General features: G+C 47.1%; 1 protein-coding gene across 5 annotated transcripts in view; it reads right to left on the bottom strand.

The window, feature by feature from the left end:
• The window catches only part of AGRN (agrin), a 257,944-nt gene extending 242,606 nt beyond the window's left edge, over window positions 1–15,338 (bottom strand). For 2 of the 5 annotated variants that reach the window (XM_083628359.1, XM_083628358.1), the window contains exons 1-2: window positions 14,448–15,337; window positions 1,074–1,335 (exon numbers count right to left, since the gene is read on the bottom strand). In XM_083628359.1, coding sequence (XP_083484485.1) covers window positions 1,074–1,335; window positions 14,448–14,669 — 484 coding nt within the window. In that variant the 5' untranslated portion in view covers window positions 14,670–15,337. Of the gene's footprint in view, window positions 1–1,073; window positions 1,336–14,447 lie in introns of all 5 variants that reach the window. The other 3 variants (XM_083628357.1, XM_083628360.1, XM_083628361.1) reach the window with 3 other exon arrangements.
• Window positions 15,339–18,566: the final 3,228 nt, after the last annotated feature.

Below are 18,566 nucleotides of genomic sequence, written 5' to 3'. Positions count from 1 at the left end.
GAGAGTTGCTCTAGCCCCTTGATCCTTTCAGTTCCTCTTCCAACTCGGCAATATCCTTTTTGAGGTGAGGCGACCAGAACAGTACTCAGTATTCCAAATGCGGCCGGCACCATAGGTTAGTATAACACAGCATTAGGATATCAGCAATATTATTTTCATTATCAGATGAAACGTCGGGGCAGTCAACTAGAGGGGAGCAAAAGTGTGCTTCCTTCTACAACGAGGCTCCCAAATTCAAATTGGAAGACAAGGTTCATCTAGTCCGGAACCTGCTTCCAACAGAGGCTGAAAGAAAGAAAAAGTATACAAACACAATAGCAACCCCTTCTTTTAAACTCCGTCCTCCAAAGCAAGTGTTAGCAAGAGGTAAACTGCCTCTGAACATGGAAGCGCCATCTAAAGCTTATGCTCCAATTGGAACACCTTCGATTTCACCCTGTGCCCTGCTGCCCAAGTCAAGATTCCAACTAATGCCCAGCGAAATGCAAAACCATTTACAGTTGCCGCTCTCAGAACTGCTTCCCATTCCATCAAAAGATTTAGGGTCCAGAAAGCAAAATCCAGCCGAGCCAAAAGTTTCAGCATTCATAACACCACAGCCTCATGGGACATGGTAATCGGGTCATATATCACAGCAGCACAAAGTGTGGTACCATGTGCAGAATATTCAGCTGCCTGCCTGTGTTGGTTTTTTAAAGAACACACATCAAGTTCCTAGTCCTTCGTGGTTGTGAAATTGCGCTTTAAAGAATGTGAGAGACCTCTGGTGAGATCTCAGAAGTTGGAGAGGTGGTTGAATGTGATTTCTAGTGGTTGGGAGGGATCTTCAATGCCCAGCACAGCACTCCTCCACCCACCCCGGACTAACGGAAGCAGAAAAAAACAAAACAAAGCAGCAAAAGTGGTGTAGAAATAACAAGTTATTTGCTTGAGGTATGCAAGACTGCAGAGGGCATTTGCCCAAACAGACCGAAACCTTTCAGCATACACAAAATCTAGCCATGCAGGACAGGCAGGTTGAAATCTGCACACTTTAGGCAAAGTCTGAACAGCAAAAACAACAACAGACCTACCTTCCACACAGTGCTCCACCTCTTCCAAATTGCGCAGTGTAATCCGCATGAGGCTTGAGTTGAGCATCAGTTCGTTCTTGTGAGCAGGCCACATATAGTGCGGGGCAGGGTTGACGAAGAAAATCCGGGTGTCCCCTGTAGACACCTGGTTGTCGCAGATCAAGGGGTCCCCAAATCCCCCAATCATGACTTTGTTTCCACCTTCCAGGAGGATCTCGTGAGTCACAACCTCTTTGCCCTTCAGATACCGCCAGACCCTCACCTGGAGAATGAAGAAGAAAGCAGGACATTTATTATTACAAAAGCCCATCAATGATGTGATGGTTGAGATGGGTGGAGAACCTCAGGCCTGGTGCAGGGGGCAGCTCCAGGCTTCTCTGTCAGGACCTCAGGACTCTGCCCCACCCCACCTCACGTCCCATCCCTGGGGCTTTTACCCTCCTCAGGTGTTTTTGCCTGGCTGAAATGTGCCCTTGAACTGCCTTTTGCTTGCCTGGACAAAGGGACAGTGTGTGGTAGTTTATATGTGAGGAAAAACTGGGCTACTGTGCAATGATGAAATTTGCATTAATTGACCTGTACACTTTTGGCCCTGCCCACTGCTGGTATGTGGCCCCCAGAATGTTGTCCACAAGGAAATGTGGCCTCTGGGCTAAAACTGGTTCGGAATCAGGGCTATGGGAGACCTCACATTCAGAATCAGTGTGCCACCAAATATCAGGAATAGGAGGAGAATCCAAGTGGCCACTCAGGAAAGAGAATGCCTTTCTAGTGAAGCAAAGGCTACCTAAACATAAGTGAATGCTTGCTCCTATTTATCCATCTCCAACAGTTGAGACTTAAAAGATGGAAAGCTCCTTAGAGAAACAGACACGTCTGCCCCCTTACATCACTTTGTCAAGTGCATGCACTTGAAAAACACAGTAAATACTTCTGTGATGACAAACCTTTGTTAAGTGTTATGTCCTTGAAGGGTTGTAGCTCTGCTTTGCATGCAGAAGATGGCAGGTTCAATCCCCAAGTATGGCTGGGACTGTCGCTTACATGAAACCCTGGATAGCTGCTGCCAGTCAGTGCAGGTAATACTGAGCTAGATGGGACCAATGGCCTGACTCTGTAGAAGGCAGCTTCCTATGACCCGATATCCTTGGACAACACTGTAATATTTCAACAGTGACCACCCCTATTGAAAACTGGGCCAGGTGTGCAGCAAATTCCATATACAGTACAGTGGTACCTCAGGTTACATACGCTTCAGGTTACATACTCTTCAGGTTACAGACTCCGCTAACCCAGAAATAGTACCTCAGGTTAAGAACTTTGCTTCAGGATGAGAACAGAACTCGTGCTCCGGTGGCGCGGCAGCAGCAGGAGGCCCCATTAGCTAAAGTGGTGCTTCAGGTTATGAACAGTTTCAGGTTAAGAACAGACCTCTGGAACGAATTAAGTACATAACCCGAGGTACCACTGTACTGTACACCAATCCGCCCAAAGTCCCTGCCCCATATTCCTTGGGGTGGCTTTACATCTCTGCTACCAAGGAAAGAGAACCGTTGGCACGGGCGGAGAGGCAAGCTGGAGCACAGGAGGACTTGATCTGATGCCATAACCGAATCCGCAGGCCTTTTTATTTCCTGTCTGGGCACATCTCAAGCATACGTCATTATGGGCATGGATGTTGCAAGGAGGCCACTTGCGATTCCCTATTGCAGTACACACACACACACACACACACACACACACAGCGAGAGAGAATATCTACGATTCGGAGACAGCAAAGACAAACCATCGACGTTTGCCATATCAGCACTACAAACCATTGATGCCGGTCATATCAGAACTACTTCCATGAGAGGAAAAAACTCATAACAAAAATAGAAAACTCATAACAAAAATAGAAAAACTCATAACAAAAATAGAAAACTCTAAAGCTGAGATGAGGACCCTTTTTCATCCTGTGGGCCACATTCCCCTCACAGAGACCTTTTGGGGGCCACATGCTGGTGGTGGGCGGGTCCAGAAGTGAAAGTGGGTGGAGCGACAAATGTAACTTTTTCGTTCTTATGGTAGGCTAGTTCCACACACCGCTGTCTACCCTCCATCCAAGAGGCATGGTCAGGGTTCAAGGGAATATTCCAGTCAGGCAAACAACAACAACAACACTTGAGGAATGTGTGAAGCAAGCTGGGGGGCGCATGGCATGGGGAGAGCCCTGTGAGCCAGGTGGAGAGGCCTGGGGGGGTGTCTGCATTTGGCCCCCAAATCTGATGCATAGCCTTGGTCAAGTTACAGCTGCAGAGAGGGTGTAACAAAACTCCTCTCCTTCCTCTTGCACTCAATTTTTAAAAAACACAAACAAACAAGGGAAAGCAGTACTCTTTAAATCACAGGAAAAGTGCCAAGCTTCCGTCACCTAAAAGCAAATCTCACCCCCTTTTCAGTGTCAATAATCCCAACTGCAGGCCTTGTTTTCCGGGCGCGAACATTTTCCACAGACTGGCGAACTGCCAGACCCACTTCAGTGGAGAGGAACAATCACAGACCATAGCTTGTCCGTCCCCCGTCCCCCCCACTGTAATCAGCTTGGGGGTTTTGTTTCCATGATTTTAACACCAGCAAAGGTGCCCGTTTCTCCCTGCCTGCGAAAAATCTGGGGCGAGCTCGCTGCCTCTGACAGAGCACAGAGAACGCGGTAATAAACATGCCGAAGCTCAGGTTAAGAGGGGCCACCTGAAGCCGCAGAGAGTTATGGAATGCATCTCTTCCCCGCCGGGAACGGAGCCAGTTCCAAAACCATGCCAAAGGAGGCATGAAAGGCCCTTCGCACCAGCTGCTTGCCAAGGTGCGCCCTGCAGGTACACTTTACCCCAGATTCAAGTCGAGGCAAGGGAAGAGAAAAGGAAAAAAAAGAAAACCACAGGATGAACCCCACCCATTTTATTTGCAAAGGCACAAGAAAAAGGGATTTGCAGCTCAGCAGCAAAGGCAAAGACTGGCCTCACATCCCAGCTTGAGTGCAAAGAGATGCTTGGGTACGCCATGCACATAGGTAGGGGAACTAAGGAAGCCCAGTACTGTCTACACTGACTGGCAGCAGCACTCCAGGGTCTCAAGAGTCTTTTTCCCAAACCAACATTGAAATGCTGGGGATTGAACCTGGGACCTTTCTGCATGCAAAGCAAATGCTCTAAACTTTGAACTATGGCCCTCCCCACTAACTCCTGGTCATTCCCACCCCAAGCATAATTTATCTGAGCACAGTAATTTAGATGGGAGGGCCCTCTCTCTTTTTAGCTGGTACTGTTAATCAATTGCAAGGCAGAATTGTTGCTGATCTACCGCAAATGAGTTATAGATTGACCAGTAGATCCCCATCAGCCCACCTCTGATAAAGAGAAGTTGCTTTATTTATTTATTTTGTATGAGTACACTGTGGCTCAGTGGTAGAGCATATGCCTTAAAAAGAGGAGGTCGGTCCCCAGGTAAGACAGGGAGAATATCCCCTGTCTCAAACCCTGGAGAGGCACTGCAAATCAATGCAAAGGATGCTGAGCTGGGTAGACAAATGGTCTGCCTCAGTAGCGTCCTGTGTTTCTGTGTTGTGCCATATTTTTCGCTCCATAAGACGCACTTTTTCCCTCCCAAAAAGTAAGGGGAAATGTGTGCACCTCTTATGGAGCGAATGCAGGGGGGAGGCAGGCAGGAAAAGCCCCCAAGAGCCGCACACAAGCTCCACGCGGCTCTTGCGAGCTTTTCCCCAGGAGGGAGAAGGGACTGACGCGGCCAGTCAGTCCCTTCTCCCTCCTTGTAGAAAAGCGCGCAGGAGCCGCACGCTCCTTAAAGGGTGCGCGGCTCCTGTGGGCTTTTGCGGAAGGTGGGGGTAGTGGCATAGCCGTGCGCAGCCCCTCCCGGCTGGAGAGGTTGTGCACGGCTAAAGAGGAAGCCAAGACAGCGGGGTGGATCCCGCTTGCTGTCTTGGCTTCTTTGCTCTTTGGGGCTGGGGGGGGGCAGGCTTCCCCCGGCAGCCCCAGAAGCTCTGGGAGAAGCGGACAGGCTTCCCCCTCTAAAAACTAGGTGCGCCTTATAGTCCGGTGCGCCTTATGGCACGAAAAATACGGTAATTGAGAGGATGTGGCTCCATAGTACAGCAGTGGCTTTGCATGCAGAAGGTCCCAAACTCAACTCTCAACATCTCCAGGAGAGAACCCTACCCGAAACCATGGAAGGTCACTGCCAGTCAGTGCAGACAATACTGAGCTACATGGATCAAGGGTCTGACTCAGTATAAGGCAAAAAACCTGTGTTCCAGCATCTGCAGAAAATGCAAGCAGCATTTTCAACCCTCTGCTTCTCTTGAGGGGGATGAATGGACGGGATGGGAAGGTCATACAGTATATGCAGAGACACTGAACTCATCAAGGGCAATTAAGACTCCTTGCACAGTGAGTCACCAGGCACGTGAAGAATTTATTTTAAAGGGGGGGGGACTGTGAAGGAAGAGACATAAGGAGATCAAGCTTGGGAGATAACAGTGGCAGTTAAGACCCTTCCAGCGACAAAAGTGCGCTTTAGAGAGATTTATAAAGACAGCGAGAGCAGGGGCCATGGAAGACAAAAATGCTTTTACGAAATATCTTGCGTTTAAATTACAGCTGGGAGCATTAATGGGTACATCCAATCAATTAGCTGAGGATGGAGAATTCCTATTAAAAATGTGTGTGGGGTTAATTGGACAGTCATTCCCCTCCTTACACACACACACGGGAGGGGGGAGGTCTGCCTTTTAAGGGAGACCAAGGGTTAAGTCCCATTATCTTTTGCCTGCACATCCCCACCCCTCAAACCCGCTCCCATGGGACTGCTGTGACATCACGGAACATTCACCACACATTCCAAATACTCAGGGGTGGGGGAAGCATCAGCTATGGAAAGCAGGACAGGAAGGAAAGGAATAGAGCTGTCCGCAACATGTGGCAGAGGGATGCAATTTTTTCAGGCGACACATATGAGGAGGGGGTGTGGCGGGAGCAGTTCCCTCACTGCTCCCACTACCGCCAATTCTCCTTTTATGCATCCCCTGAGGATGCAATAGAGGACCCTGTCTCGCTGCCAGTTTTGGAGTCAAGATTCGACGAGTTTGATTGAAAGGCTAGCATACCTGATACAGAACTGGATAGGCCAACCTCCCTTTTGCACCTGGGTTAAAATAGCAAGCACTAACTGTGGACCTAACACACGCAGAAACCTCTTTCCCCCCCCCTCCCCAGGCTGATAAAGAGCCCTGTGTGACTCAAAAGATCAGATACAACATTCCACACAGGAGCTGGTCTGAGCAAAGGGGAAAAGGGGGGCGGGGAGCACAGCTCATACACACAAGTATTTCGTCCACTGGCTTCTGACTCAGAGAGCAGACAATGAACCTGGGTCAACAGCACAGAAGGGTGCATGCACACACCTCGATTCTTCTCCTCGCTTAGTCACTCCATCCAGCAATGGGGAAGCAAGATGAGCAAGTCTCCATCCCAGCATTTGCCCTCTGTCCTTCCTCTCCGCCCCCACCCCCCTCGATTCTTAATCAGTTGGCAGGGAAAGCAATGCCTGGAAGCAATCCGCAACTGTTTAAACAGCATTAGCTCTAATTTCTTTCATTGGCTCTATCTCACTCATCTTTTGTGTATATTGGAGGCTTCATCCTGGGAGGGTTAGGATTTAACCAGCAGAGACGGAGAAACTTCAGCGGAATGCACAGCACATCTTCAGAGAGCACTTTGACAGCAGACCACCCAGTCCTTATTAAAACATTCCCAACTGGGGGAGAAGCAGAACTGGAGGCGGCAGGTGGGGGAACATCACGCCATGAAGCAGCCCGGCCAAAGGTTCTCACTGCAACACCTCAAACAAGTTAAAATCCAGGGTGTTGTATGCAATCCGTTATGCAACCTCCGATCACTGACAGAGGAAAATTAGGTACAAATTGGCCGATGAAAGATTTGTATTTATTTTAATCAACACACCTATGCTATACGTTAAATGCCTGCACAATCTCAATCTTCCCTCCCATGAAGCTGCAATGGGCAAACCAGTTTAATCACCAGCAAAGGCCTAGATCCAATGGTGGTGGTGGTGGTAGTGCACCTTAGTTATATTGCTGATTCTATGAGATCCTAGTTTTGGCTTCATCTTCTCTCACACCAAAAGGGCTCAGAATGGCACAGATGGGTCCACCACCATCCCCATCGCTTCTCCTCTGCAATATCCTCAGAACAGCCCTGCAAGGCAGGTAAGGTTGAGGACACAACTGTGTCAACCTGCCAAGTCCAGCACGGGATTCACAATGACTCACATCACTTATCTGGTAAGTAAAGGCAGGGTACTGGCAGCTCAAGGGCTTATCTATGCCCTGCCCGCTGATTTACCCATATGAATACAACCTCCCCAAGCCATTTTAAAACAGGTCATCATCCCCCTGCCCAGCTTTTGGAACAGAGACATGCCCTGCTTGTGGGAGGGAGGTCTTTTGCAGGTGCTGGATTAGGCCTCACTCTCACCCTCCAATTTTCCATCTAAAACACATACACACACATCTGTATTTGGCTAATACACATTTGCCAATGTATAACTTTACCCAGATAGAGAAAGGTGTAAAGCTTTGAAAGGATTTCACCCCAGTTCTCCCTCTTCCAATCTTTATTGGGGTGTGGACAAAAGGGGGCATTTGGGAAGATGGGCTGCAACTGGCCAGTTTTCCTCACCCTCCCTTGTGGTTTATCCACTCACACACAGACACAGAGGAGATTTTAAGTTCCCGTTCATGAACAGCAAGACCTCCCTCCCACACACACCATTTACAAAAGCGGTTCTTGGACTACAACATGCTGCCATTCCGAAAACGACTTGATAGAACAGGAACCGCTCCCCCAAAGCCTTCCCTCGCGCCCTTAAGGTGTGCAGAAGTAGCTTGGCAATCACTGCCATCCGTAGCCAACAACAATTTGGGCAAACGCAGTCTGAAACAGCAGAGAGCTGCTGAGCCTGGACAATACTGAGCCAGATGGACCATTGGTCTGACTCAGTAGAAGACAGCTTCCTGTGTGCTTCTGTCCATCCCCCGCTCCATGTTCCGCACTTTGAAGGAACAGCTGCCATGCAAATTTGGAATCCGCTAGGTTCATTCCTCCATACAAACATGTGGGGAGAGGCACAGCTCAGCAGAAGGCCATCTTTTCTGCATGCTGAAGATCCCAGGGTCAATCCCCACACTCTCCAGGTGGTGCTACCTGAAGACATTTTGTGTACAAAGCGTGCACACTATCACTGAGCTAATTTCATAAGCCTACGGCTTCCATTAGTGATGTATGGAAGTGAGAGCTGGACCATAAAGGGTGATCGCCGAAGAATTGATACTTTGAATTATGGTGCTGGAGGAGACTCTTGAGAGTCCCATGGATGGCAAGAAGATCAAACCTATCCATTCTGAAGGAAATCAGCCCTGAGTGCTCGCTGGAAGGACAGATCCTAAAGCTGAGGCTCCAATACTTTGGCCACCTCATGAGAAGAGAAGACTCCCTGGAAAAGACCCTGATGTTGGGCAAGATGGAGGGCACAAGGAGAAGAGGACGGCAGAGGACGAGATGGTTGGACAGCGTTCTCGAAGAGACCAGCATGAGTTTGACCAAACTGCAGGGGGCAGTGGAAGACAGGAGTGCCTGGCATGCTCTGGTCCATGGGGTCACGAAGAGTCAGACACGACTAAACAACAACGGCTTCCATTCACTTATACCAGGGGCTGGCTAACCTTTTTTGGCCTGAGGGGCAGATTCAGCCTGGGGAGGGGGGCACATGCCAATGGTGGATGCAGTCACCCCACACTCTTGCATGCTCACACACAAGCAGAGTGTCATCCACCCCCCTCAGCAGATCTGGGTTGATTAGCAGAGGACAGAGGGTTACTGCCTGCTCTTCACTCATCAAATGACTGATCTGATGAGCCAGGAGGGGTTCACTGACATCTCCAACAGGGAGCTGGCCTCTGCCTACTCCAGCTCTGCATCCATATTTTTTTCCCATTTTGTCCCCCCACCAAAATCAATGGGGGGCTCTGGTAGAGGGGGACAGTTCCAGAAAGAAATACTTGAGGGGGCTCGATCAGAGGGTCCCCCTCCCCAAACAGAGCCACCCCTGCTTTATGCCAATGCCTTAATGGTGGGAATGGTTGCCAATCTCTGCAGAATCTGCCTTGAAAGCAACTCTTCAACAAAAGGTACGTTCAAAATTACCCCTTGACTGGTGGCCACTGGGAGTGACGGGGCAGAAGCCCTGGGACGGCCAACAGTAGGTGAAGTCAGAGTCAATGATATTCAGAGTCAGACCCAATGAGAGATGAAGCCAGCTAATTCCTGGCTTCGCCCCACACTATGTCCTGCCGAATTCTACTAGGGTGGTACATAGACAAGAGTGACAGCAAAGGCTACCCCCTGGACAGATTGCAAGGAGGAAATCAGGCACATGGACTCACCCTGTGAGAAACCAACCTCCACTGTTCTCAATACCCTTGATTAAATAATAAATAATTAAATAATAGTGTGGTTAATTATTATTTTTAAAGGAAGTTGTGTTGGCCCATAAAGGGGGGCGGGAATCATCATCAGTATGGCTGTGCAGGTCCTGCTGACCCCAGTTCTCCTGGCATACTTAGAAACAGAAGATCTTCCTGCAGTTAACCAAGATTTCTGTTCCAAGACCAAACACAAGCTATACCTTGTAGCGGCAGGGGTTATTTGCAGTGGTAATAAGTAGTGAGTCTGCAGCAACAGGGGTCAATCTTAAGGAACGTTTTACAGCATGATGGCATCCAAACATATTCACCCAGTCGGTGTGACCTTTTCCTTCCCATCAAAATTCCTCCCCTGCCAGAATTTGCATTGCGAGCTCCATGGGGCAGAGGGCTCTCTGGGTTAATCCTACTCTAGAAAAGCTCCATGCCTACCAACGCTGCAATATAAATAAAAGAAATTGTCAGCAACCATGCTGGGTCATTCTTGTTTCATTTTTTTTTTTAATTACACAGGTTTATTGGAAGAAGAGGGAACATACTACACTCTTCCAAGCTGGTGGCTTTGAAACTTTCCCAGCCTGGAAGTATAAAGGCAATGTGCTCTACTGCAGACACTTGGAATTGGGTTTGCTTAAAAGCAGTCTTGCAAAGATGTTGCCTGCTCCGGGGTTAGCCGCACTTTTTAAGAAGGCTACTCTCCATCTAAAAATACATAATTATGTACTGAAGCTTTTCAAGTCGCCCAATGAAAAACATGTGTCCTTGCTTTTTTCTTTTAAAAGGAACTTGTTTAGATTTAGAAGAAGGAAGGTTACAAAGAAAAGACCTGCCATCAATCAAAACAGAAATATACTGGTGCAGCGATTCTCAAGATTACATTTCCACTGACTTTGAGATCTAGACAAGATTGTGGGGAGGGTGTGTGTGTGTGTGTGTTATCAGCTGGTTTATAAGTACATCAAGCAACATGAAGTGAGGGTGGCGCTCACCTTTCCAAATTAATCCACTGTGAAATGGGGGGGGGAGAGAGAGAGAGAGAGATGGACAGACAGACAGATTTAAATCAATCAAGTTCAAGTAATTGCTCTTCACAGATGGGAGGCTGTCTGCTGTGCCTCCACGTGGGTCAGTGTTCTCAGCTTGCCTCCTTCCATTATGATGGCGGTGGTTCATGCAGAAACCTAAGAGGGTGGGCTCCTCCAATGGTGGGTAATTAACTTCTTAATCTTTACACACACCCTAAGAAGTCAGGAAGAGACCATAGCTCATTGGCAGGGTGCCTGCTTTTCATGCCAGCTTCAATCCTCAGCATCCCCAGGTAGCGTTGGGAATATTATCCTGCCTGAAATCCTGGGACAGCCGCTGCGAGTCAGTGTAGACAATATTCAGCTAGACAGACCAATGGTCTGACTCAGTATAAATAAGTTTCCTATAATCCTATTAAACAAAGGGACATATCTCCGTGGTAAAGCATCTGATTTGTAGGACAAAAGGTCTCAAGTTCATTCCCCAGTATCTGCAGGCAGGACTGGGAATATTCCCCTGTTTGAAACCCTGGAGAGACAGCACAAGTCAAGGTAGCAATACTGAGCTATTTGGACCAGTGGTTTCACTCTGTATCAAGCAGCATCTTATATATCAAATTCCTTGGGTACAAGGATAAAGCATCCCTCCCATTTCAGTGGACCTAAAGGTTTGGGAAACCCGGTTGGTTAAAGGCAAATGAACTTGGCAGATACTTATCTTAGGACTGCACTGTTTTTAGTGAGTGATTCAAGCTTGCAGGGATGCTATGCCTTACATCAGCACTCCCCAATGTGGCGCCTACCAGACACTGCTAGACTACAGCTCCCATCATACGTGTCCATTGGCCATGCTGGCCACGGCTGATGGGACCTGGAGTCCAAAATTATCTGGGGTCGGAGGGAGGTTGCTTTATGTCACATAAAGTGCTCCATTCTTTCATCTTAGACTTACAGAACAGAGACCCAAATTGAGTGGCTCTGCATGCAGACAGTCCCAGGTTAAATTCCCCCTGGCATCTACGGTTAACAGGATCAGGAAGCAGGTGAAGGAACTGCTGGACTGCAATGAACAAACAGTCTGACATGGTATATAAAGGCAGCTTCCTAAACTTGCAGTTGTTCATAGAGGTGGAAGGAAGCAGCCTTCAAAGCGGAACAGAAGAACATCAGAAGAGCCCTGCTGGATGAGGGCAAAGGATCATCCAGCCCAGTATCCTGTTCTCACAGTGGGCAAACAGATGCCACAATGGGAAGCTTGCAAGCAGGACCTCAGCGCAACCACACTCTCCTCTCCTACATTTGCTGGAGAGGCGTACTGCCTCTGACAGTGGACACAGAGCACATAGCCATTGCGGCTAATAACCACTGACAGCCTTCTCCTCCATGAATTTGTCTCATCCTCTTTTAAAACCATCCAGGTTGGTAGTCTTCCACCCACAATGTTCAGGGGCACTTTTAGTTCAGATGCCTCATGCTGTCCTAAGGTTGAATGCAGTCCAGAATTGAACTGACATCACACCAAGTTCTAGGCAGATTTAGCCACTTGGGCTGTGCATGCACCATAAGTGCCTATTCCCCCCCCCACAAGGAATCCTGGGAATTGTAGTTTACAGGTGCTTGGAACTGTAGCTCTGTGATTGTTAAACTACAGTTCCCAATATCTCTTTTTTGGGGGGTGCTTTAAATGTATGGTGTGTACGCACCCTTGGACATCACCGAGACCAAACTGGATGAAGCCCAAGTGTGTCAACTTAAATTAAGTTTGCGGATCTTGGGGGGGGGGTAAGACTCCACAGAGCCCACAAACCTCTTATCTTGTGGTAGGGTACAGATATTCTAGAGAGTGAAGGAAGAAGGCTTCACCACCCAGCGCTTAATGAATTTGCAGAACTCATTGTTGCAAGGATGAAGCGATGGCTTTAACATAGGATCATGGGGAAAAATATTGAAGGTTACATCAGCCTTGCACATTACTATTTAAGGGGTCACTGTGGGCAACAAGGAATTCCACACAGGTGGACTTGAACAGGCTGGCAGAACAGGGATGGCTCACTCTACCCCACCGACAGCCATCTATTTCTGCCTTAGTTGCAGAGGATGCTAAATCCTTTCCTCCAAGGATAGCATGAACACCAAGGAGGTTGTTAGACAAGGGTCACTGAGATCCATCCCTCCTTTGCAAGCTAGTTTAATGGAAAGCATTTGTTTTTTACTAGCCTAAGGCTTACAGACAAGGTTGGGTGTGGTAAGGTCTGTTCTGTCAATGGTTATTAGTTGTGAAAACTATAGAACTTCCATGTTCTGAGGCAGCCTATCTAGAAAAACCAGCTGCAAAGTACAACTGCAAGAGGAGGACCTTCATGCCCCTAACACTTACGGAGGTGGGATTGTAGGCTGACCCAGAGCAAAGTCAGTCTTAGATATCTGTGAGACGCAATTACACACTTGGGAGCAAGCTATCTTGCTGGAGTCCACTGGGACTACTCAGAAGGAAGTGGGAAAGTGGGAAATAATTCCAGGCCTGAGCTCCACTGAACTGATATTTGCTCACTTAACAAAGCCAATCCTATGGCCTCAGAAGAAATCCTTGCTGTACCCAGTGGTGGTTGCTCTCACATAAGTATTCATGCATATGGAGATGGCATGTAGCTCACTGGCAGAGCATCTGCTTTGCCTGTGGAAGGTTCCTGGTTCAATCCCCAAGGTAAGTCTGGGAGAGAACCCTTGTCTGAAATCCTGGAGAGCTGCTGCCAGTCCGTGTCAATAATACTGAGCAAGATAGACCAGTGGTCTGACTCTCAGTTTAAGGCAGCTTTCTGTGTTCTATAGTATTACAGTGGGTTTTCTTTTTTGGCAGGTGGGATAATACATAGCAATTATTTATCTGGAACTTCAGCCCATTTCAAACTGTTTTTAAATAACTGGTTCAACAAGCCGCTATCCTATTCTGGCTCAAAGTGAGCGCTGTCACCGGCACCAAGAGCACTGTTCTCCTACAACACCTTCCTTGCATTTTCTTTGGGAGCAAATATATCTATATATTGCATTTTTAAAAACTCCCCGGGAATGTACCAAAAACATAACCGTGAACAAACAAAAGATGAACTTCACACCTCAGACACACCTTTTGTTTTTAAAATGTTCAGTTTCTACTTTTAATTTTTCAAAAGTGATAAGTCACTCAACTAAAAAGCAACATCACCCTTTAGTTCTAGCAACAGTTGTGAAATGGGTGGCAATCGGCGGGTTGGGGGGGGGGAGGTGCGGATGTATTTGTCCATTCACTTATTGAACAGGGGGGAAAATAGCATTTCAGTCCATGCCCGCCCACGCGAAAACTCAACTATTTCTTGCTAGAGGGTGCAATCAATGTAAGAGGCAGTTCAGGGCCTGGCGTCGGAAATAAAGTTGTTTCTAAGTTGGCCTGTTTCAGCCAGAAATAGCAGCAAAAAAAAAAAAAAAAAAAAGTTCCAGAGATGTCCAGTGGGGCTACTCGGATGTAAGTTGTAAACTAGGAAACAGGAGCGGGTGTGTGGGGAAAAAGAATCTTTTCCAAGCCTGACTCCTCCCCAACCCAGTTTGTTCCCATCGGCAGGTTTGCAGTTAAGAGATCGACAAGTTGCGGGGGTGGGGTGGGGGTGTTATAAATTATCTTTAAAAAAAAAAAAAAGCAGAGACAGAGAAAGTTTTGCAAGAGAGTGAAGATCACAACACAGAGACTTTGGCATGGGGAACAGTGAAGGTTTCAACCCAGCCAGGAAGCGCAGATCATTGAGTGTGTGAGCCCCGAATTACCTTGCAAGAGTAGGTCTGATGAACCGGATCCACGTTCACGATTTCCTCCACCGTCCCTGTGAGGACAACGTTAGCTTCTTCCTCCCTCCTCTCCAGTTCCCTCTCGGGACAACTTCCATTGCAACTGCCGAGCCACGATGCCAGCAGCAGCGGCGGCAAGAGGAGGCGCAGGAGGCGAGCGCCAGCGAAGGGGGACCCGGGGGCTCGCTTTTCCCACCCCATCGCGGCACAAAAGCAATCCGGGCGCGGGATGGGTGGGTGGGTAGAGGAGGCTTGCAAAAAAGAGAACGAGAGAGAGAGAGAGGAGAAAAGGTAACAGGAGGGAGGGGGAGAGGAGGGGGGGCGGGAAACAGTTTTGCTAGAGAGAGAGGGGGCGAAAGGACCAAGCCCTTACAAACTGCACAGTTGCACCCCCAAAATGGGATTTTGCAGAGGGAGGAAAGGAAGGTTACTTTTATTGCAAAAGGGGGTTGAAAGGAAAGCTGGTGAGGGGAGGAGAAAGCTAAAAGAAAGAGGGGAGAAAAGGATGGATTTCTAGCTCTGGTGAGGCAGAGAGAAAGAGAGATTTGCTTCTCCTGGTTTTCCTGCCCCTGCTTCTCTCGCTCGCTCGCTCTCTCTCCAGTGTGAGAAAAGGCAAAAGGGGGGTGGGAGGGAATTTGCATGCGATCTGAATTGCTGATAAGGAAAAAGGGGAGGGGGGAAGCGGAGGGGAGGGTTTGCGAAAAGGAAAAGCGGGGGGAGAGAGAAGAAGAAGAAGAGAAAGCCTAGCTTCGCTCCTGGCTGGCTCCCTGCCTGCTGCTCTGCTTCTGTCTTCTTTGCAAAAGCGAAAAGAAAAAGAAAGAAAGAGCTGGAGTAATAAGGGGAGAAACGCCACCCGCAGGAAATACAGCTCACATCAGGTTAATGGATAATCAGGCCGCCAAACGTGATGTGACTTTTAAAGGTGCAGCTTAAGACGGGCAGAAGAGGAAATGGAGCAGTCTTCTGCTTGGAGACCTCAAGTGGATTTATTTTTATTTATTTTTTTTAAAAAAATCACAAGCCTTCTTTCTCAATGTGGTCTCTTGGCTTGCACCTTCTGCTTGGATAATTAGATTTTATTTGTGATATATATATTTCAAACTAGGGTGCAAAAAGTGGGGAGGGCTCTTACACCTTTAATAGTTTGATAGAAAAGGGCGTTCCCTCTTTGACCCAACAATTAAAGGTGCACGAGCCCCTCATCTTCTTTCCGATCTGACCACCAGCCTAGCTTTTTATTGTTTCAAAAAAAAAAGATGGGACAAATTCATGGACAAGGCTATCAGTGGCTACTAGCCGTGATGACTATGCTTTACCACAACAATCAGAAGCAGTAATGCTTCTAAATGCCATTTGCTGGAAACCGCAGGAGAGGAGGGAATTCTTGTGCTCGGGTTCTACTTCTGAGTTTCCCACAGGAATCTGGTTTGCCACTGTGAGAACAAGATGCTGAAATAGATGGGCCATTGGCCTGATCCAGCAGGGCTTTTCTTATGTTCTTATTTGGGTACCCTGTTTAAAACCCCTTATTTCTCTATTATGGGCTTTTGCCTGCTTCCACCTTCTGTTTGTTTCCAGAAGAGATGTATAATCTGACAGTATAAATTTAAGTCACCCCCATCCTCTGGGTGCTTCCACACTAGGGTTTGTATTCAGTTGTGTTTTGTTCAGAGCAGACACTTTGAAATTAATGGACCTAACCTAGTCATGTTCGTTCATTTGAGTGGGTCTCTTCTCTGAGTAAATCTTAGTTGAATACCACCAGGCTTTGGCCTCTTAAAGGAATAAAAATGACCAAAGATGGGGGAAATCAATGCATAAAGTTATTTGCGTTCTTAAAAAGGTAAAGGGACCTCTGACTGTTGGGTCCAGTAGCGGACAACTCTGGGGTTGCGGCGCTCATCTCACTTTACTGGCTGAGAGCGCCGGCGTACAGCTTCCGGGTCATGTGGCCAGCATGACTAAGCCGCTTCTGGCGAACCAGAGCAGTGCACAGAAACGCCGTTTACCTTCCCGCCGGAGCAGTACCTATTTATCTACTTGCACTTTGACGTGCTTTCGAACTGCTAGGTTGGCAGGAGCAGGGACCGAGCAACAGGAGCTCACCCCGTCGTGGGGATTCGAACCGCCGACCTTCTGATCAGCAAACCCTAGGCTCTGGTTTAGACCACAGCACCACCCGCGTCCCTTTATTTGCGTTCCTATAGCAACTAAAAACATTTTACTTTGTAAACTTATTCATTGTGAGTGGTGCTCTTTGGGTTTTGCTCTTTCTAGTTTGCAAATGTGTTTTAAAGGCCGGATTATTGTTCTTTTGACCTCTCCTTTTTTATTGGTAAGCGACTTTGAGCTGCTTTGTGGAGGGCAAAGCAGAGTCTAATTTTTATAATGAATTAATAAATAAGCACAATACCTGCCAAAGGGTGGAAAGTTGAGTAGTTTACTGTGGAAGAACTACGAGTGTGCAACACTAATGCACAAACTACTTTTATTTATTTAAACAGTTTATATACATCTTAACAAGGACCCTGAAGAGTGCAGAAATGATTGATCTTAGGCATGTGCTGCTGTTGTTTTAAACTGTTTTAATATTTATAATTATTTTTAAATTGTTTGTTTATCTATTTGTCTTATACGGGATGGGTTGAACCTCTCAACTATTGGCAAAAATGTGTTTGTTAAGAATCTCGTGAACTGGATCAGAAGAACTTTAAACAAAATCCTGAACGGAAGGGAGACAATTATTACAGACATTATTTGGTTGTTATTTTTATTTTGATTATATATTTTGTGGTTCATATTTTGATTTTGTTCTGTGAACCGCCCTGAGACCTCTGGGTGTAGGGTGCTACAGTGGTACCTTGGCTCTCAAACTTAATCCATTCTGGAAGTCCATTCCAAAACCAAAGCGTTCCAAAACCAAGGTGCACTTTCCCATAGAAAATAATGCAAAATGGATTAATCCATTCCAGACTTTTAAAAACAACCCCTAAAACAGCAATTTAACATGAATTTTACTATCTAACAAGACCATTGATCCATAAAGTGAAAGCAATAAACAATGTACTGCAGTCACACAATCAATCAATCAGTAGCTGAACTGGGTTCCACACAGTCACACAAAAAAAGAGCCGCAAAAACAAAAATGCAAAATAAATAGCAAAAACAGACAGACCTCAGCATAACTCTCAAAACGGAGGTGTGGCAAGTGTGGCACTCAAATTGGAAACGTAATACTCAATTTGGAAGCATAACACTCAAAACGGAGCACGTTCAGCTTCTGAAAAAAGTATGCAAACTGGAACACTTACTTCTGGGTTTGCAGTGTTTGGATTCCAAGTTGTTTGCATGCCAGGGCGTTTGAGAACCAAGGTACCACTGTATATAAATTCAATGAAGAAGAAGAATAAGAACAACAGCAGGGGAACACCTGGTACTGGAGATAATAGCTTCATGGATGCACATGAAACTGGGGTGGTGCTCCAGAAACCTGCTAAAGGGCAGGCAACTACAAAAGGCAGCAACTGGAGGGCTGACTTGTAGTTTCAGTTGTCTCTGTACTAATGCACAGAATATGGGAAACAAAACAAAATTGAGCATACAGGATGGCAAATACGACCTAATAGGCATTATTGAAACATGGTGGGATGAAACTCATGACTAGAATGTAGAGATTGAGGGGTTTAACCTGTTCAAAAGGAATAGACCAAACAGGAAGGGAGGAGGAATAGCATTATATGTAAAGAGATCCATGACCTGGAGCATGGAAGGCAGATTGATGGTATATGGGGAAAATTGTAGGAGAGAGAAACAACAGTGACCTTGCTGTAGGTGTCTGCTATAGACCCCCAAGCCAGACTGAAGACTTGAATGATGCCTTCCTAGAGCAGAATACCTACGAAACATTCAAAAAGGAGAGAGATATTAGTCATGGGAGACTTCAGCTACCCTGATATTTGCTGGAACTCAAACTCTGCCAAAAATGTAAGGTCCAACATATTCCTCAGTTGCTTCGCTGGCAATTTCATTTCCCAGAAGGTAGAAAAAGCAACCAGGGCATCACCTATCTTGGATCTGATCCTCACCAACAATGAACTG

The sequence above is a fragment of the Podarcis filfolensis genome (genome assembly GCF_964270895.1).
Source record: "Podarcis filfolensis genome assembly, chromosome: 8".
Lineage (NCBI taxonomy): Eukaryota > Metazoa > Chordata > Lepidosauria > Squamata > Lacertidae > Podarcis > Podarcis filfolensis.
The sequence above is the reverse complement of the archived record's forward strand: the minus strand, read 5'-3'. Positions and strand labels throughout refer to the sequence as shown.